General features: G+C 37.8%; 1 protein-coding gene across 1 annotated transcript in view; it reads right to left on the bottom strand.

The window, feature by feature from the left end:
* Positions 1 to 3,956: 3,956 nt before the first annotated feature.
* The window catches only part of SMG1 (SMG1 nonsense mediated mRNA decay associated PI3K related kinase), a 94,782-nt gene continuing 77,338 nt past the window's right edge, over positions 3,957 to 21,400 (bottom strand). The window contains exons 52-63 of the mRNA XM_068967127.1: positions 19,450 to 19,600; positions 19,157 to 19,346; positions 18,512 to 18,981; positions 14,864 to 15,001; positions 13,446 to 13,598; positions 12,533 to 12,712; positions 11,520 to 11,747; positions 10,546 to 10,757; positions 10,280 to 10,386; positions 9,078 to 9,257; positions 8,884 to 8,990; positions 3,957 to 5,056 (exon numbers count right to left, since the gene is read on the bottom strand). Of these exons, the coding sequence (XP_068823228.1) occupies positions 4,979 to 5,056; positions 8,884 to 8,990; positions 9,078 to 9,257; positions 10,280 to 10,386; positions 10,546 to 10,757; positions 11,520 to 11,747; positions 12,533 to 12,712; positions 13,446 to 13,598; positions 14,864 to 15,001; positions 18,512 to 18,981; positions 19,157 to 19,346; positions 19,450 to 19,600 (2,194 nt within the window). The 3' untranslated portion in view covers positions 3,957 to 4,978. The remainder of the gene's footprint in view (positions 5,057 to 8,883; positions 8,991 to 9,077; positions 9,258 to 10,279; positions 10,387 to 10,545; positions 10,758 to 11,519; positions 11,748 to 12,532; positions 12,713 to 13,445; positions 13,599 to 14,863; positions 15,002 to 18,511; positions 18,982 to 19,156; positions 19,347 to 19,449; positions 19,601 to 21,400) is intronic.

The raw sequence follows: 21,400 nt of genomic DNA, 5'->3' as shown, positions 1-21,400 counted from the left end.
GCTTCCTTCAGAGTTTTGGGTTGGTTTTTTTTTTTTTTTTTTTTTGGTACTACAAAGGCAGGATGTGAGCTTTTGAAGTGTATCAGATGACTGAACAGATCCTCCTACAGAATCTGGCAGCAACAAATGTAATCTGATTTCCAGATATTCAAACAAGCTGGATATTGTTTTCCTTCAGAGCTTTTACACACCATACACCAGGGAATATATGTCAATAATAATCTACAGAAGTTTTTAAAGATATACAAAATGAAGCTTAATAAATTGTGACTTAATACTAAGAGCTTTGAAGTAAAATTTCCACTTCTATTCAAAAATATTAGAACATGTAAAATAAATCTTTTTAGAATCAACTTTTTAAACTTTTGGAGGTATTAATGCTTTAAAAAAGCTATCCATACTCCAAAATTAAGTTTTCTGGAAACTACTCCAACAAATTCAGAGCTTAAATGCTACGTCTTTTAAGACTTTATTTTCTGAAAAACAGGTATTTCATACAATCTTTGCCATGTTAATGCAAATATGCACAAAGTAGGCCATGTACTTTTGTTTTCCAAAAGACGCATTATGAGCATTTTCAGGAAGCTGGTGTGATTTATTCAACTTTTAATCTTAAATACAATCACAAAATTATATCCATCAGGAGGCATTACAACCTTTTGTACAGAGAAGCCACTTTATTTATACAATGTTACTAGAACAAGGAAGATTCAGTTCAACTCAATTTGCTCTTATATAATAAGGGTAAAGTAAATTAACAAGTGAAGTATGATGTTGCTGTTGACATTACAGGTGGAAATACAAGGAAAATTTAAACCTGAAAATAAAAGAACTTTAAACAGGAGCTGAAACTTGGACTGTCAAGGAAAAAAAAAAAGCCTGTTTTGAAAGACATACATTCTGCAAGTCTGCATTTCAGAACATTCAGTTAAGTTTATCATCTTCCAAAGTCAGGCTAATTTTATGACATTTTTACAACAGCACAACAAACAGCTTTTTCCCTAGTAAGCCCAAATTCCCATGGAAAGCAAGAGGCTAAATGGTTCATGTTGTACAACTAACCACTGAACCTATAAAGCTTCTCTCAATACAGTTCATTTGCCCTTTTGTAAAAAAAGAGATGGTGATATTGTTACCCAGGCCTTTAAAAAAGCAGGAAAAGTGCAACAAACCCTTCCGGGTTCATAATACAGTGGATTTCCTTCCTCAGTGTTTGGAAAATTTATAATGCTAGTTTTTCCCCATAGGAGGAATCTTTCTAATACAACCCAAATAGTGGGAAAAAAAAATCTGCCTTCTTTAAGCAATCCTTTTATTAACATAGTCTACCTCCTAGAGTTAAGAGGGGAAAAGTCCTAGCTCTAAATTACTGGCATTTTACAAGCTCAAGATACAGAATGGAAGGGCATTGCTTTTCATATGTATCTGGTTTTATGTAAAACAAAGGTACTTCAGTGTGCTAACAGAAAAACATTCATTGATTTTTTTTTTTAATGTATATGAACAGAAGCTAACAAGCTAATTGTAGGCGTCTTCTTTAATATGAAAAGAACTGGGAGAAAAGAAGAACCAGCTCCTTTGATTTTAGTACTGCCAAAACAAGTAAGCCCCCAGAGTAATTACAAATATGTAGAGGAAAATAGGCCAGGAAGACTTTTCAATTCAAAGTACTGCCTATATCACAACAGATTTAAAAGGACCTAAGATTGCACATCAACTCTAATATTTGGCTGTACTTGCATTGCCCTGCTTGGAATTTTTTAATGGCTCTTTCCTTGAATTTCACACATCAGAACAACCACAATTAAAAACAAAAACAATGCAGATAACACCAAACGGACATTAAGAACACTACATACAACAGATATTAGAGGCAAGTGTTAAGGGCAGAAGTGATGGAAGTTTTTCTTTGTATTACAAACCCTCAACCCTGAACCTGGGGTTTGGGCTCTAAAACAGCAATTTAGGGGAGCAGATCAAGAGCTTATCAGTTCGCACACAGAAACCTCACATATCTCAAACAACTCACAAGTGTCAGACACAAAAGAATAATCATCTAGCAAACTATGTGAAGAACTCATGACCAGAAATAATGAGATACTGCAAGACACACCAAAGAAACAGAGTAAAAGAGAAATACAGACAGCTCCATAGACTACTAAGCCTCCACAGCTTTATAGAGAAATCAACTAAAATTCAGGCAATTCTAGAAAATTAAAGACAGCAAAACACTTATGATAAACTTCAATTTCCAAGGGTACCTCAAATTGTAGAAGTTGTAAGTTATTCTGTACCCCCTGAATCTTAAGAAGGGTGGAGGGAGCACAAGAGAGTGAGTGCAGAAGTCGGGTAGGGAGGAAGAGGAGGAGGAAGGTGGGAGAGGGGATGGGGGACAGGAGAAGGGAGGGAGGAGCAGACCCCTGGTTTGCCACAGGTATTTCGGTACTATCAAAAATGCATGACTTCATAGCAATAGCACTCTGAACTTCACATTTTAAAAGATAATCACCAAAATACAGACCTGTCTTCTGAATCTGCTGTATGACCAAAGCCTTTTACTGCTGATTAAATCTCTTAACTGTTGAGTTCCCTTATAACAGTTCAAAATGACAAGGCTACTTGTCAAATGACTTCCCCAGAAGCAACCAGAGAGTACAGACTGAGGTCTTATTGTCCAGAATGCAGCAAAAAGCAAGCTGTGAAGTCATCAATCACTCATATCTGCCCTACCACCAAACATGTAGATGTCACACTATTCTCTGAGGGATCATTTTAAAATAAAAGTGATGGATAATTTAGCAGAGGCACATGTTTTTTATGTAAAGCTGTTTTGTTTTCACTAGGATAAGGTGCCAGGTACCTCTGAAGCCTGAAATTCACAGGCAATAAAATTCACCTATTTCATTTTTCTTCTTTACCAAAGAAGAAGCAATTTCTGATTACTGTCTATAAGGACAAACTAGTGTGAACTGTTTTTATCACTGTAATAAAAGTTTTTCCTTGTGACAAAGAATGTTGTTAAGAGACTAATCTTGAAACAGTAGAGGTAATCAAGTGATGAGTGCAACAGCCTCCAGGAAATAAAGCAGTGTGCAAAACACAATATGGCATTATTATTCCGATAGGTTGTTTTGATTGTGAAAATAAGGTTCAAAATTAATGAAGAAAATAAAATTTGATGCAATAGTTTCCTTAACTTGCCATTAGACACATGGGTATTCAAAAATATCACCTTTCTTTTAATACCTGTCAAAGTATTAAAAGAGCACTGATACTGAAATGCATTCTCCCATGAGTATTTAAAGATTACAGATTAATATGGCAATCAGAATACAGGAAAGGCCAGAACTATGTGAAATTTTTCCTTAATTCCTTTCAAGTTTGTCTGTGAAGACTAGCAACTCGAAAGTGATCAAAGCCCTAATCTCTAAATTGCAGGGAAAATGTACTCGATCAAGATTTTAATCCTCTTCTACTCTGTGTTGATACGTGATTTTAGGAATCCTATTCTAGTCTGGATTTTTATTTTGGATCAACAGTTGAGCTTACACAGTCAGTACTGAAATGCAATGCTAAATTTAAGGAAATCTTGATCATGAATTCACTACTGAACTATGAAAATGTGCAAAAATTAAAGTACTTCACACACTAATAATGGAACTTAATAAAAGATGTTGGTGGTTCTTACTTTTTGCTGATGTTTCATGTATATGTCCTAAAAGGCCAGGTAAACTAAAGCACTTTTAATTTACACCTTGTAAATTGTAAATTAAAAGTATCAAATGAGAAAACAATTAAAAAAAAAACATTTCACTCTACCTCCACCAGAACATCACTTTATTGTTAATCTGTCACCAACAATGTAAAACTCTTAATAGGTACTCTATCCTGGTTTTTAAAAAGGTAAAACATTACATTGGATTAGCTACTTTCTATGAAGAAACTACAGCAATCACAGAAGAGGGAAAATTTGAATGACTTCCCAAAAATGTACACTATAAGCAAAGGGGAGTGTACATTAAATCAAATGTCTGTTAGATTCATTACTTTTGAATGCACAGTGACAATTCTGGAAACTGTACATGATAGAATCACAGAAATGACTTAAATAACCAGAATTACATTTTGTATGTGATCATCAGACCTTTAAACTGTCCTTGCATTTTCCATGTTATCAGTGGTTTTGGAAAATTTTCTGTTTATCACTCCAAATATAAGTTAACAGCATCGAGATGAAGTATATGAAATATAAGGATTGAAATAAAAGTGAATGCGAAAGATGGCTAATCTACTAGATCGGGTAAAGGGGGAAATGGGCAGATGGAGGGGGATGGGGAGGAGGACGATGGGGTGGGTTTTTTCCCTTCATTTCAGAAGTAAGTTCTTCCAATGTAGTGTATCTGTTACATAGCTCTCCTTCTTCAGTCCATTTCTGAAATTCATCTCATAGCCTTTTTTTGTACTTACTGGTCAACCCGACCAGTACTGTTGCTAAGCAACAAGTGTTATGCAAGAATCTGAATGCATCAAATCTTCCTTGGCTGTGATTTCTTCGCGGCCCCAGTTTCCTCTGTTTCTGAGCGGGGTTTTTTTCCTGGATTGTACACACGGGGTCAGGTGGAATGGAGTTCCAAATCACTGTGCTCCGCGGCATCCCGATCTCTTTCTGCAGCTAACCTCCTGACACGTCTGCAGCTGTTCTGTGGCAGAAAGACAATCTCCGTGTTCAGGCGGTGAGCTTGCTTGCTTTCTTTCACCCTTGACCTTGGGGTTGCAGGCCATGGTGTTGGGCGTATCCCTGAGTGCAGCTGTCCTGCAGGATTCACTTCCCTAGCGCACCGAGATTTCCTAGGTTTCCTCAGAGTATGCCCCCAGTTGCATCACCACCGACTGTGGTGTGGCTTTGGATGCCTGAGGCTGAGTTGATTCTGGTGGATGTCTGACCTCGCTTAACCAGACTCATCTACTGTCTTGCCATTCATACCCAGGCTGTCCAACCTTCATACAGCTGAGCCAAGTTATCTAGATTAGTTGCTTCCTTAATGACATAGTCAACCTGTAAAAATGGGCAAGATAGAATTTAAAGCCATTTAAAACTTGAAAGAGCATGATTCATATCTGAGTTACATGAACTGTTTAAGTTTCTAATCACCCAAATTAATTACCCAAAGATGTGCAGTTGTCATGGTGCGAAGAAGTTAAATAATCTGAGCTTCCCTCCTAATTCTGTAATTTACAAATGTGTGTCTTGGGAAAGTCACAATCCCCTTTGAGCCTTACAAATCCTTAGATGGAGAGAGAGTGCCACTGACCTCACAGGTGTTCCTGGGATTAAACATGTGAATTCACTGGACAAATGCTTAGGTGAACTGAAAAGTGCCCAGAAGATTCGGGAACACAGTTTGATACTCAGTTTGAAACATCTCCTGATTCTGACTCAGCTAAATATTCTTTAATAGTAAGAGATATGATCATTTCTCTATCCAGAGCATCCATCAGGGTCCAATTATATAGTAAATGCTCACTATATGGCTGCTGAATTATAACCTACAACAGTTCTTTGTGTGCAAAGAACTCTATACTTACCCCACTCCTGTGAACCACTTAAATTTTTTTTATATAAAACTTAACTATCAGAATAGAAAGCACAATAGCTAAAGCATCCTTCAAACAAAAAAACGGGACAGAGACCTAAGATGCAGTCATGAAAGCACACAACCCATTAACCTACCAGAAAATTTCTGAAACAAAGATGCCTCTAGACCCAGAACACTGTCCAGGGTTTTTGACAAATTTGACACACCCTCTCTAAAGAATGACTCTTAACCAAGAAGAGCTTAAGCTCAGATCCAATACAGAGATCTAACAGTTTAAAATTAAAAAAAAAAAAATTCTTGCTGATGTGAATTGTGAATGCCAAGCCATTAGAAAATAGGGTATTCACAAGTCTCAGATTTTTACCCTACCCCACAGAAAAAAAGGCAAATGTGTAATGGAGAACTCAGGAGAACATTACCCTTGACTAAGTGCTCTACTTTAATAACAAAGATGGCACAAACAGACACACATTCAGTGATGTAAAATTCTAAGAACACATCACTGGCAAAGTACTCTTGCCAAAAATGCTATGATATAAAGAAAATATCAGACAAATATAAACTGAGGCACATTCTGCAAACCAAGTGGTCTGGACACATCAAAAATTTAAATATCATAAAAGAAAAGGCTCAGGAACTGTTCTAGACATTAAAAGGAAATTAAAACAGGAACAAGCATATAAACTTCAGGATAAGCCTTGACTGAATTCTGTATGGGTGGGGGTGGCTAAGTAAAAAAGGATATCTGAAGATATCTGGAGAAACCTAAATATGGACTCAATGGTGGAGAGCAGTCAACATTAACACCAGTGTTAAGTTTTCTGAAGTTGATAATTTTATAATTGTATCCTAGCTATATATCAAAGCCTTCTTCAGCGATCAATGCAAAGAAATAGAGGAAAACAACAGAATGGGAAAGACTAGAGATCTCTTCAAGAAAATTAGAGATACCAAGGGAACATTTCACGCAAAGATGGGCTTGATAAAGGACAGAAATGGTATGGACCTAACAGAAGCAGAAGATATTAAGAAGAGGTGGCAAGAATACATGGAAGAACTGTACAAAAAAGATCTTCACGACCCAGATAATCATGATGATGTGATCACTAATCTAGAGCCAGACATCCTGGAATGTGAAGTCAAGTGGGCCTTAGAAAGCATCACTACGAACAAAGCTAGTGGAGGTGATGGCATTCCACTTGAGCTATTTCAAATCCTGAAAGATGATGCTGTGAAAGTGCTGCACTCAATATGCCAGCAAATTTGGAAAACTCAGCAGTGGCCACAAGACTGGAAAAGGTCAGTTTTCATTCCAAGTCCAAAGAAAGGCAATGCAAAAGAATGCTCAAACTACCACACAACTGCACTCATCTCACACGCTAGTAAAGTAATGCTCAAAATTCTCCAAGCCAGGCTTCAGCAATACGTGCACCGTGAACTTCCTGATGTTCAAGCTGGTTTTAGAAAAGGTAGAGGAACCAGAGATCAAATTGCCAACATCTGCTGGATCATGGAAAAAGCAAGAGTTCCAGATAAACATCTATTTCTGCTTTATTGACTATGCCAAAGCCTTTGACTGTGTGGATCACAATAAACTGTGGAAGATCCTGAAAGAGATGGGAATACCAGACCACCTCACCTGCCTCTTGAGAAATCTGTATGCAGGTCAGGAAGCAAAAGATAGAACTGGACATGGAACAACAGACTGGTTCCAAATGGGAAAAGGAGTACGTCAAGGCTGTATGTTGTCACCCTGCTTATTTAACTTCTATGGAGAGTACATCATGAGAAATGCTGGACTGGAAGAAACACAAGGTGGAATCAAGATTGCCGGGAGAAATATCAATAACCTCAGATATACAGATGACACCACCCTTATGGCAGAAAGTGAAGAGGTACTAAAAAGCCTCTTGATGAAAGTGAAAGAGGAGAGTGAAAAAGTTGGCTTAAAGCTCAACATTCAGAAAACGAAGATCATGGCATCTGGTCCCATCACTTCATGGGAAATAGATGGGGAAACAGTGTCAGACTTTATTTTGGGGGGCTCCAGAATCACTGCAGATGGTGACTGCAGCCATGAAATTAAAAGACGCTTACTCCTTGGAAGAAAAGTTATGACCAACCTAGATAGTATATTCAAAAGCAGAGACATTACTTTGCCAACAAAGGTCCGTCTAGTCAAGGCTATGGTTTTTCCTGTGGTCATGTATGGATGTGAGAGTTGGACTGTGAAGAAGGCTGAGTGCTGAAGAATTGATGCTTTTGAACTGTGGTGGTGCAGAAGACTCTTGAGAGTCCCTTGGACTGCAAGGAGATCCAACCAGTCCATTCTGAAGGAGATCAACCCTGGGATTTCTTTGGAAGGAATGATGCTAAAGCTGAAACTCCGGTACTTTGGCCACCTCATGCGAAGACTTGACTCACTGGAAAAGACTCTGATGCTGGGAGGGATTGGGGGCAGGAGGAGAAAGGGACAACAGAGGATGAGATGGCTGGATGGCATCACAGACTTGATGGATGTGAGTCTGAGTGCACTCCGGGAGATGGTGATGAACAGGGAGGCCTGGCGTGCTGCTATTCATGGGGTCGCAAAGAGTAGGACGCAACTGAGCAACTGAACTGAACTGAACTGAACCATATATCATATATTATTACAATGTTTTGTTTGGGAGACAAAGTACTTAGGCAAGAAGTGTTACACAGGAAGATTAGGCAAATAGAAGAATATTAATAACTGATCTGCCAATTCTAGGCAAGGAATATATAATACATGAGCATTCCTATAACATTTCTGAAGGTTTGAAACTTTTCAAAATAAACAGCTGTGGGCAAAAGAATTCATTCCTGAATTTATATGTACAATTTTAATAATATTAATGATAAAATTTCAGAGTAATAACTTCAGACCAACTGACACCCAGGAACACATTACAGATTACTTATTTATAGGTATTATTGACACCCAAAGTATCACCCTCATATCATTAGAAACCTTCACATAGCTCTCTCTAACACACAAACTAGCAGTCTTCTGTTGGAAGAGAAAGGGTCAAGCAACACCTCAAATTTTGGTTAAAAGAGGACTGGGTTGAAAGGAAAGTGTTAACAGGCTAGAGTGAGAGTTGACAATCTAGGAGCTGTGTTATTCAAAATCTTCTGAGGCCTGAAAATAGATTTAAATTAGTTATTTCTCGATATGCCACCAAAGATGTGGATGAGGGAATCTTTAAACCTATACTGCTTCAGCAGCATTAAAACATGTAGCTCAAGTTTAAAAGATGGTCACCTGTTCAGCAACTGACATCCTCCTATTCGGATCAACATCTCGGCCCTCTAGCTTGGCTTTCACTCTCTTCCACACGCTCACTGCATATGAGTTTCTCTCCTGCACAGCTATGAAGCAATGGAGACATGTATAAGTCAAGCCACCACTCTGTATTAATATTTAATATTTAAGGTGTCCTTATTTTAACTAATTACCTTTTCCAGTCTTAGGGTCTCTGACGGCCTTTTTAGGACTACAAGCAACACTCTTGCCAGCTCCCGGAACGGTGCTTGGTGGAGTATCTGCTGATGTAGCTAGATTTTTCTGAATCAGCTTTCTAGCATTCTGTGACATGACATCAGGCTGAGTCTTCTGGCCAGTGTTGCTTCGCACTGCTACAGAGAGAAAGTTGGTAGCTCAATGTACACGTAAACAGAAAACAGGCGAGCAGGGCAGTTCTGTTTCAATCATCAACTGCAAATGGGTAATACTAGATGTGATACTACACAGAATGATACAATTCAATTTGTATACGTGTGCGCATGCACACAGAGAAGTCAACAAATACACAGTGGTTTTATCTCTAGCTGGACTGGAACTACAGATGTTTCTATTAATTAATTTTCCCATATCTCCCTAACAGACATATATTTTATAATCGACAATATTTGAACACAGAGTATTTCTACTCTCTAATCTCTAACATAAATACTTTTAAAATTAAGGCAAAATTTGTTCAGTTTGAAATATGACAAGAAATTAGGGAAACCCTTTATATACTTAAATAATTAATTTCCTATGGGAGTATAGTTGATTTACAATGTTGTGTTAAGTTTCTGCTGTACAGCAAAGTGAATCAGTCTTTTTTAGGTTCTGTTCCCATATAGGTCATTACACAGTACTGAACAGAAGTCCCTGTGCTATACAGTAGGTTCTTATTGTCTATTTTATGTATAGCAATGCGTATATGTCAACCCCAATTTCCCAATTTACCCCCTGCTTAGTAACTAGAAGTTTGTTTTTTACATCTGTGATATAATTTCTGTTTTTGTAAATATGTTTATTAGGGAAAACCTTTAAAAAGATGATGACTATAAACATGTCTGTTGTTTATTTTCTAAGTCCTGTCTGACTCTCTTGTGACTCCACAGTCTAAAGCCTGTCAGAGGCCTCTGTCCATGGGATTTCTCAGGCTAGAATACTGGAGTGCACTTCCATTCCCTTCTCCAAGGGATTTTCCTGACCCAGGGATAGAAACCATGTCTCCTGCTTCTCCTGCATTGGCAGGTGGATTCTTTACTGCCTGAGCCAACAGGGAAGCCCAATAAACATATTAGACACACTTTAACGTCTTAGCATCCATGTGTAGATTATTAACAGGTCAAGATACAGGCTTTTCTGAATAGAGGAGTCTTACCTGCAGCAAAGGATGGTTGATAAGTAGCAGACGATGTTGGACTCGAACATTCATTTGTTGCATCGGTGACTAAGGGTGATGCAAAACTCACTAAATTATTATAGACACTGAAATACAAAATAAAATGATTCATTTATGAAACGCTTCAGCAAACAGCTACTTGTAAGTATGAACAAAACTGAAAAAAATATTAAATTAAATAAACAAAACTTACTTTACCAGATGTTTTGCTTACATTTTAAATTCAGGCCTGAAGGGATTCTTACCTCTGGCTTTGCATTTTCAGTTCTTTCAAGGTGGGAGTTATTTCCTGGAGCATTTCAACATGTTCTTGACTTCGAACCTGACCCATGGCTTGGACTAATGTAAACAGCACTGTCTGAATGTTGTCTTGCCATGATTTATATTCACCCAAGAACTGCCTAACACTGTTCTCATAGGGAACATCTTCACCATCTGCCAGAGCAGCTTCTTCATCCTAGAATCAATGTTAATGATTACGAAAAATGGTATTTAATATTACTCTTCAGACAGTCACCTTTTAGATAACAGGTAATAAGTGGCTTTTTAATATCAATGTATTTAATCTGCTTATTACAATTTATTAATAACTTCTTTTCAATAGGAATCTTGTTTCCAGCACAAATAAAAACTCCAACTAAAAAGAAATCCAGGGACTTCCCTGGCAGTGGTTAGGACTCCATGCTTCCTGCAGGGGGGGCACGGGTTTGATCCCTGGTTGAGGTCCCACAAGCCACATGATGCAACCAAAAACAAAAAAATTCAAGAAGTGACCTACTGTTTTGTGATAATAAAGCCTTTTCTGAGGACTGTTTCCTTACTATCTAGATTCTATACAATACTGGAGAGAAGAGGTAATATTTCATTTATTTTGGAAGCAAACTATATGATTTGAGTTGGGAGGCAGAACAGAGAAGTTAGAGATCTAAATACTCTGTGAGACTAAGTTCAAGTTTCAGCTCTTCTATAAATTATGTGACTTTGTATAAATCAGTTTCTCTAAGCCCCAATTTCTCTGTATACAGAATCGGAATACTATTTACTACCTGCTTAAAAAAAAAAAAACCCAGTTGACAGTTGATGAAAACACAAATAAACTCAGTGACAAACTAGAAATATGACCTTGGAGAAATTAGTTTTTTTTTTTTCTCATAAATAAAACTCTTTTGTAATTTTATAAAAGGGGGGAGTAATTATGTGTCAATGGTATTAATCTTACCTTGGCCATTGCTTTCAGGAGATGTTTGACATCTCCAAGCTGCCGGTTATGGCCAGTGAGCACAGTCTTTATATTATCAACCAGATTCTGAATTGTTTCACAGACTGTTTCTATTTGTTGCTCTTTCTCTGTCTGAATTGCTCTCTGAGTAGACATATCCTGGGTCAGTTGTTTGTGTGCTGACAAAAGCCACTCAGAGCTGCCAATAGGATGTTCAAGAGTCGTGTCCTAAACAGAATAAGGGTTTGTTTGATTTTAAGAGTCAGCCAGAAAAATATAAGATTCTTTTCCTCAACATCACATCAAAAGATACTTATAACTCAAGCTGATACAAAGAACCTCAGTTGCTGAATCATGGATTAATTCACTAGAAAACATAGTGTTTTCTTAAAAATTTAAATAAATTTTTATAAATACTTGATAATTTAAACAATCTATGAAGTACAAACTAAGGTTTTTACTTTTCCGCACAATTATACAGGGAACAAATGCTTAAAGTTTAAAACCTAAGAAAATATATTTGGAGTAACAAAGATGACACACAGCTAGGATCCTGGACACTGTAAATAACTCTTTAAAATAAAACCAGAGCCTCCTAATATATATTCTAAAGTCTTCCCACAAAGTAGAAATGCTGAATTTATTAACTTGATATTCCAGCATTCATCCTCCACTAGCCTTCTGTCTGCTATCCTACTTTCAAAAGTGCATCTGAGTCATTTGCTACACATTATCTCTCTCCTTCCCTAGGAACCCCTAGAGTGATTCTACTTATAGCTCACTTATAGCTCCGAGAGTTCTTTTCATTTTTGCATTTCATTCACTGTATTATTTGTATAAATAAGTTCCTTTGGGGATAAAAGAAAGATTTAGTCATCCTTGAATTCTTCATAACATCTCATATACAGTACATGCTCAATAAATGTAGACTAGTGAATACATTGATTCTGAGAGCATATAGTTGGTCTTATTTAATTTATCCAATCTCTTCAGTCCCAAGAATCAAGACTTACCACCCTCTGTAATAAACGAAGCTCTAACTCAGAGACTGAACTATTAAACTGTGATGCAAATGAACACATTTGCTGACACCGTTTGATTAGTTCAAATAATGCAGCATCCAGGTTTAAGGCTTCTGCAGTTCTAGTTCGTAAACTTTCAAAATGAATGATATTGCTGCAGAGGAAAGTGACCTGTGAAGAGGAAAAAGAGTGGAACCATCACAATGAGGGAAAAAACTGCAATTAATGAAAGAAAAAATACTACTACCTATTCATTTCAAGAATTCAGGACCAGGTCCTGAAAATGTATGAATGTATGACTCTCATGGGAAACAGATCCACTTCCTATAAAAGCTGTAAATAAATTAACACTTTTAGGTTGATGCTGTCAAGTCTGAGAAGGCCAAAAAGCACCTAAGTCGAGTTAGGTAAACACATCTTCTGCATGATTCTTTTTTAATACAGAAATTTTACTCCATAAGAAAACTGTTATCATATTCAGCTTAAATTTATTTGTGCTATATCCAAATTCCAATCTGAAATGCTCCCCCCTTCTGCTTCTACTCCTACATAATTTTACCATTTAGATCAGAAAACACTAACTGGTTATTTGACAATATTAAGGACATCTTTCAAGGTACAGTAATAGTATTGTGATTATGTTACTAACTAGTTCTCATCTTTATATATACATACTGAAATATTTACAGGTAAAATGATATAATATTTGAAATTACCATTAAATTTAGGATAGGGAGTAGGGAGTATACAGAAAATAAAGTAGGACCTGAGTTGACAATTATGAAATTCTGGTAATGAATATATGGGATATGGGAATCATATTAGTTCAATGTTGTGCCTGATTATATAATCAGTTATATAATCCTGTAACTGAAAACACGATGGCACACACAGGTGCCCATACCTGACTTGCTCGTTGGCTCTCCTTAAGGACAAGATTTCTTCTTTCAGCTATTGTTGCTTCAAAATCCTGTAGCACCGGTGCCAGTGCAGGGTTGGCACCACCTGCCCATTTGAGTCGCTGTTCAATACTTGCTTCAAGTGCTGCCAGTTTCTCCTATAAAAGGCAGCAGAATCTCAGTGAATAGGACTCCACTTCCTATCTGTTGGCCATTTTATATGAATAAGAGAGATTCAAAAGAAATAGGATGGCATAAGTAACTTAGAAGACATCTTTAACAAACTGTCAACTTCTGGAATTAACCTTGACTTCATATTGAGTATTTAAGACTAAACATATCTGAGAAGGCAAGGACTGGCTTTCAGTTTATTTTGCAAAAGGAAGTTTCATTTTCGTTTCTAGTCTTTAAAAAAAAAACAAAACCCCTGTTATACCAAATTCCCACTGCACTATATATGCTATCTATGAGAAAGTCCATTTGTATCTTTGATTGTAAAAGATGAAAACCAGATTCCCACAAACGTAAACGTTTATGAATAATGGTAAAAAATCCAGCCAGATTATCACAATACAAACGTTTTACATAACAAAGCTGCTTCAGTATGTACTCAACATTTCAAGTGGCGGAGTTCCCATTCATACTCTTCGCCCCCCACCCATTCACACACAGACACCTCTAGAATCAGAAAGGGCATGAGTTCAATCTCTAAAGTGAAAAATAGGACTAATATGCTGTAGAGAAAAGGTATTTCAATCTTCAAAGAAGTAAGCTCAAGAAAAGTTCTATTAAAAAATTTAAAAATATTACTACAGTGATTGTAATTATACTAATATTAAACTATAAAACAGAAAAATGTCAGTTACTACTGAATATATAAGAATACCAGAGATGTATATAAAACCACCATCAAGACCAGTTTCTCTTATTTAAAGACAGAAGGTGAGAGTAAATATTTTGCTGACGTAACCCCAAAAAAGTCAAAAATAATGGTTTAGAAAAATGTTCTGCTGCTTTTGGTATCACAAAATTCCATTAACTACACAATAGAAGGAAGATAGGCCTAAGCTTCATGGATATTAATAATATGCCAAACTTTCAGAAAACAAATTTGGTATTCAAGTTTTTACCATTACCAAGGTTAATGTATAATGGCACAGTAATAGCCATTAAAAATTCTTAAATAGTTCATTAAAAATTTGAAATATTTAGTATGTCTCTATTCTTGGTTCAAAATATACTGCTAAGATTCAGTTACTTTGGAAGATAAGAAAAAAAAGACACAAATTAAAAATAAAAGTGAGAAAGGTATTAAAGTTCCTGTGACTTAAAAGCCAAGGACAGACTGAACAGAGCACTTCACCACAGTGGAGGTCATTTCTAAATGTAAGATGTGCCAGAAGGAGGAGGTGACAAAACATACCTGAACTGTTGCAATTGAAGTTTCAATCTGGCTCAAAGTATGGAGTTTCTTTTTCATGCTGGTTAATATGGCAGAACGAGGGGGAGGTGTGACAGACATGGCTTGTGGTCTACTGATAAGGAGATCTTCATGCTGCCACTGTTCAAAGAAAAAGAAATGTAATAAAGTAAGCAGGGGAAAGAACCAAGAGAGGGGAAGTGACATCAGGGGAAGGACTTGCGGGAGGACTGGGAGGACTGGGGGAGGAGGTAAAAAGTCCAGCTGCAGCAGGGCAGGGTGGGCAGGGAAGAGTAACAGAAACACAATAAAAGAATTAACCAGATGGAAAATTTCCTGAGGTAGGAAACGGCTGATAAATTTCTTGGATCACTGATATGCAGTATTTAAATAGCAATTCTGAAGGCATTTCCTAGTCTAAGTAAAAGTTTCCTACACAATCCCCCGAAAATATAATCTCCAGTTCAGAGGCTGGAACAAGCACAGTAGGTAGAAGAGTTGCCCAGCATGGGAGCTAAGCAAGTAACTGAGAGAAACAATGGCAGCAGTCAGAGAAGAAAGAATTCTCTAGTGAATCTGCAAGTGACAGAACGACAGAAAGGTGCAGGCAACTGCTGACAGAGGATCAAGCCATCTTTTGCGTGCATCTTGTATGCTGTAAGGTGGCCCCAGAAGGCCAAGGGACATCTGAGCTGAAATTTTAAAGTTATATATTGTGCTAGCTTAAAATGTGTTCAGATGAACAAAACGGGAAGGACTTTTATAATATTTTCCATATAACTATATGGAGGAGTTTTTAATGAATAAACTCTAATATGTATTAAATAAACCTTTTCAACATTATTTTTTTGAAGTAAAATAAATGCCAAGAAAAGCCCAATGTGGGGCTTTCCCTGCTGGTCTAGTGGTTAAGAATCCACTTGGCAATGCAAGGGACACTAGTCTGGGAAGATCCCACATGCTGTGGAGCAACTAAGCCTGTGCGCCACAACTACTGAGCCTGTGCAGCAGTCAGTGAAGCCTGTGTGCCTAGAGCCTGTACTCTGCAACAAGGGGAGCCGCCGCAATGAGAAGCCTGTGCACCACAAATGGAGAGCAGTCCCTGCTCTTCACAACTAGCGCACAGCCAACAAAGACCCAAAACAGCCAGTAAATAAATAAAAGATTTTTCAAAATAGATGTTATTTAAAAAAAAATCCCAATGTGCTAGATGGACTGCTAACCTATAATAAATGCAACTTCAGAATCTGAATAAATTACTTTTCTTAACTTCTGAGCTAAGAAACCAGCTAACTGATAAAACTGCAAAGAGAAAAATACACTGGTTCCATGCCCCACCAACTCCACTCTGGGGAAGTGGCTTCAATATAAATGATACAAAGTAACCAATGTTTGGGCCAAACCAGAACCCGATACTACAGCCCCATTGCTACTCCATGAGTCCACCTGACTGAAGCTACTGACAATATTGAAGTAAAGAAGTAAGAAAAAAATCTATAATTTATACTGTGCTTATTATCTTACACAGATCACCTTTTTTTTTCTTTTTTTAAAAAAGTATTATTTTTGGCAGCGCTGGGTCTTCGCTGCCGTGCGGCCTTTCTCTAGCTGCTGAGAGTGGGGCTCTCTCCTGTTGCAGTGCATGGGCTTCTCACTGCAGTGGCTTCCCCTGTTGCAGAGCACAGGTTCCAGTGCACGCAAGCTTCAGAAGTCACAGCATGTGGGCTCAGTAGTTGTGGCGCACAGTAGTTAGTTGCTCAGTAGTTACTCACTCCAAGGCATGTGGAATCTTCCCAGACCAGGGATCAAATCCGTGTTCCCTGCATTAGCAGGTGGATTCTTATCCACTGTGTCACCAGGGAAGTCCCAGATCATCATTTTCAATTCACACAGTCATCAACCTTTTAGAGAGTACTGTCCCCATTCTACAGGTAAGGAAATCATATCTTAAGGGAGGTTAAAGGTAAGTTCATATACCCAAATCCAAATCTATCTCACTCCCAAAGCCTGTACTGCCCCGAAACAAACAAGGACAAAAACGGGCTTCTTAAAAACAGTTCACAAATGATGACAGGATGTATGCAGAGAACTTAGAGATTCAGGGAAACAAGATGTCACTTTGGAAATAAGTTAGCCAGTACACAAGGAATATGATCAAATTGCCAACATCCGCTGGATCATGGAAAAAGCAAGAGAGTTCCAGAAAAACATCTATTTCTGCTTTATGCCAAAGCCTTTGCTGTGTGGATCACAATAAACTGTGGAAAACTCTTCAAGAGATGGGAATACCAAACCACCTGACCTGCCTCTTGAGAAACCTATATGCAGGTCAGGAAGCAACAGTTCGAACTGGACATGGAACAACAGACTGGTTCCAAATAGGAAAAGGAGTGCGTCAAGGCTGTATATTGTCACCCTGCTTATTTAACTTCTATGCAGAGTACATCATGAGAAAGGCTGGACTGGAAGCAGCACAAGCTGGAATCAAGACTGCCGGGAGAAATATCAATAACCTCAGATATGCAGATGACACCACCCTTAGAGCAGAAAGTGAAGAGGAACTAAAAGGCCTCTTGATGGAAGTGAAAGAGGAGAGTGGAAAAGTTGGCTTAAAGTTCAACATTCAGAAAACGAAGATCATGGCATCCAGTCCCATCACTTCATGGGAAATAGATGGGAAATAGTAGAAACAGTGTCAGACTATTTTTGGGGGCTCCAAAATCACTGCAGATGGTGATTGCAGCCATGAAATTAAAAGACGCTTACTCCTTGGAAGAAAAGTTATGACCAACCTAGATAGCATATTCAAAAGCAGAGACATTACTTTGCCAACAAAGGTCCGTCTAGTCAAGGCTATGGTTTTTCCAGTGGTCATGTATGGATGTGAGAGTTGGACTGTGAAGAAAGCTGAGCACCGTAGAATTGATGCTTTTGAACTGTGGTGTTGGAGAAGACTCTTGAGAGTCCCTTGGACTGCAAGGAGATCCAACCAGTCCATTCTAAAGGAGATCAGTCCTGGGTGTTCTTTGGAAGGAATGATGCTAAAGCTGAAACTCCAATACTTTGGCCACCTCATGTGAAGAGCTGACTCACTGGAAAAGACAGAGATGAGATGGCTGGATGGCATAACCAACTCGATGGACATGAGTTTGAGTTAACTCTGGGATGGACAGGGAAGCCTGGCGTGCTGCGATTCATAGGGTCACAAAGAGTCAAACACGACTGAGCAACTGAACTGAACTGAACAAATAAATTCAATTGTTAGAAATTACATATACAGGGTGGGGGACAGGGAGGCTCAATAGGGAGGGGATATATTTATATGCACAGCTAATTCACTCTGTTGTACAGCAAACATGAACACAACACTGTAAAGCAATTATACTCCAATTGAAAGAAAAAGAAATTACATTTACAAATAACATTTAATGCTAACACTAACATAACCATAAAACATTGATGGAAACTAACTAAAAGGACACAAACTATAAACATAAAATGATCACAACTCCGTAAACAAGAAATGTTACAGCAATGTTAAAGCTGTGTTTGTTCCGGGCTGGCACCATTTGAGAAGTTTAAAATGTTCTCTTCTTTATATTGTTCTATAGTAATTTCCCGGCTTACCCCTTTATGAAGGGAAATACTTACCTGAAACATGGCGATGTGCAGCTGGACGCGCTGCAGGCTTGTCTTGCAGGAGGCGATGCTGGTTTCCAGCCTGCGCACCAAATCGTGCTTCTTCCAGGCAGTGTCGTAGGAGCTCGCCAGCACAGTCGCCCTGTTCATGACCAGCTGAGAGAACTTCCCGATCTGGATGTTGTGCTCCACTGCCTTCTTACACAGATCGTCAACAGAAACTTTGCTTTCAGCACCAAAATCCTTTGCCTCCACCTGTGCAATGATGTCTACCCCTAGAGCACTGATGAAGCTGCACAGTGTGAGGCCCAGGGCTTGGTTGGGGAGTCCAATCAGGAGCTGCCGCACAAAGTCAGCTGTGAATGCCTTTATTGGTTTGGCCATCTGGTCTTCACTGAAACAAGAGTTTCTAAAAAGGGTTTTCACGTTGACGATCTGTACAGGCCCATTTACAGTATTCTGATCTTCAAGTGAACTTGATCCTAAAAAAGGAAAATTTTCTCTAAGTATTTCATACAATACTAAAATAAGGTGATAATGCTAACTTAAGAATTTGAAAACTTATATGAACTTAAGACTTTAATTTACAGTTAAATTAAGCCTGCTCTATCCCATTTCCCTCCAAAGTACAAATCTGGCTTAAGTGTGAAATATTACCTGACAAAGTTTTAGAAAAGGTACCACAGAGCCGAAAGAACTCCTTAATTGTCTGCAGTCGTTTTAGAAAGAAGATCTCTTCCAGCACCTGTCGGTGATTATCATCATCAAAAAAATTGACCTGGGTGCTCCTGGCTTCCCGTATAATGTCAATCTTTCGCCAAGCTATAGGAATTTCCATCTTATTTAGCTATGTAAATGAAAGAAAAGAAAGTTCATTTCTCCACTCTCCAAACACAGAACAACTACTTTACTACACATGCATTATTCATCAAACCAGGTCAATTATTTACCTTTTCAACCAATAAGCCAAAAGCAGTCTCAACTTGGGCAAACATGCCATCAAATGCTACCAAAAGCATCTGGCCAGCTGACATTTTTGGTGTTTCATCAACTGAACCATTTCTTGGTTGGATTAATTCACCGTACTGAGCATGAAGCATTCTAGAGGAAAAGAAAAAGGAGTTAAAACCATTCCTAAACAGTAATATATTTGGGGGGAAACGTTAAGATCAACAAGTCTTACAGCTAGTATGCAGAGTCTAGGAAAAAGTCTTTTTATGAAGGAAGGAGTGTTATTAGCGATTGTTCATGTGATTAAATTTTATGCAAACTGAAGTTATGATAATTATAAAAGAACTATGTAAAATATTACAGTATCTCTTTATATACAGAACATAAAATAATCTATACTTCCAATATTAAAAAAAAATCAAGAGGCACACAATTCTAAAGGTGGTGGACCTAGCAAAGTTGTCAAGTATCTTCACGCTACTGTCACATGACAGAGTGAGCTATAGACAGTGAATGGAAATAGCTATCATTTTTGGCATGCTGAGTTTTGAATAATGCACAGTTTGAAGGTAGGTCTTGAGAAATTTGCTCTCACGTTATAATTAACTTAAGATTTGCATAGTGTTAATGCAAGTTTATGCAAGCACCATGTTAAACATTTTATATAAGTTTAGGCTATCAGAGAAATTTATAATAGAAAAAGAGCTATATGATGGTATAAAATTTCCATTTAGATTACCAGAAAGTTTCTCTAACACAAGCTACATTCAGGCTGTAGCAGAATCAAACATGAAGTCTGTCACCCAATACATACATGGAAGTAAATATCCCTCCCTTTGAGAGTAAAGGGGATCTAGATTAGACATCAAGGGAAAGTAAGGGCTGAACTTCAGTGAGAAAGAAGTGTACAGACCTAGCATCTAACTTTTAAAGTAATGCTAGGAACTTTATGATAAAGCTCTTCCACAAATAATCTCATTATTTAGCTGACAAATGTTTATGCTATACTAATTACACTTGTTTTTTAAATTTTATGATAAAACTAAAAGAAACATGAGAAAATAGGAAAATTTTGAATGCAGGATAAAAGAAATCATTAAGGAGTTGTTACTGTTTCTTATGAAATAAGGGCCTCGTAAGAAAATAAGTCTACATTTTAGATATACATTTCTCCTGCAGTTTAAGAATGAAAAGGTATTTGCTTCAAAGTAACCAGAGCAGTACAATTTAAACAAGATTAACCAGAAGCAAAAAAAAAAAAAAAGGGGGGTGGGGGGGGCAGGATTAATCACAGTGCAGATTATTACTGAAGGTGGTGAAATGGGGCTTCATTATACTGTTCTCTCTGCTTTCTTATATCTTGTAATTTTCCCATGGGAGGAAGTATGGTGGGTCAATTCACTGCAATTCTCTCAATTATATTTTCTGACAGTAACTGGACAGAATGCCAAAGAAAGAGGCCCTGAATCACAAGGGACAAAGGGGCTTAGGGTTTAGCTTTGGGTACACTGCATGGCTGAAGAAACTGTTCAAGCTCTACATGTTTCAAAGTCAAATTATTTTCCTAGATTTAAGAGCTGAGAAATACAAAGTTCAATACCTAAAACAAACTTATAAAACTTAAGCTAACAAGTGTTCACCTGAAGTGACGTGTATACTCCATTAGCAGACTAAACTGGCACAGATGCTCCCATTGAATTTCAAGCGCTGGCTTAAAAATTACCACATTCCACCTTGTGTGTGAGCCCAAGTATGGTAAAAACTACAGCCCTTCAAGAATACGTATGTGTATGTAATAAAGCCACACACACGAGTACACATGTAACTGGTGAAACCTGAATAAGCTCTGTGGACTGTACCAAAGTCAATTTCATGGTGTTGCTACTGTACCACAGGTATGCAACATGCTACACTGAAGGAGGGGTGAAGGCTACATAAGATATCCCTGAA

Source organism: Capricornis sumatraensis, chromosome 3 (assembly GCF_032405125.1).
Source record: "Capricornis sumatraensis isolate serow.1 chromosome 3, serow.2, whole genome shotgun sequence".
Lineage (NCBI taxonomy): Eukaryota > Metazoa > Chordata > Mammalia > Artiodactyla > Bovidae > Capricornis > Capricornis sumatraensis.
The sequence above is the reverse complement of the archived record's forward strand: the minus strand, read 5'-3'. Positions and strand labels throughout refer to the sequence as shown.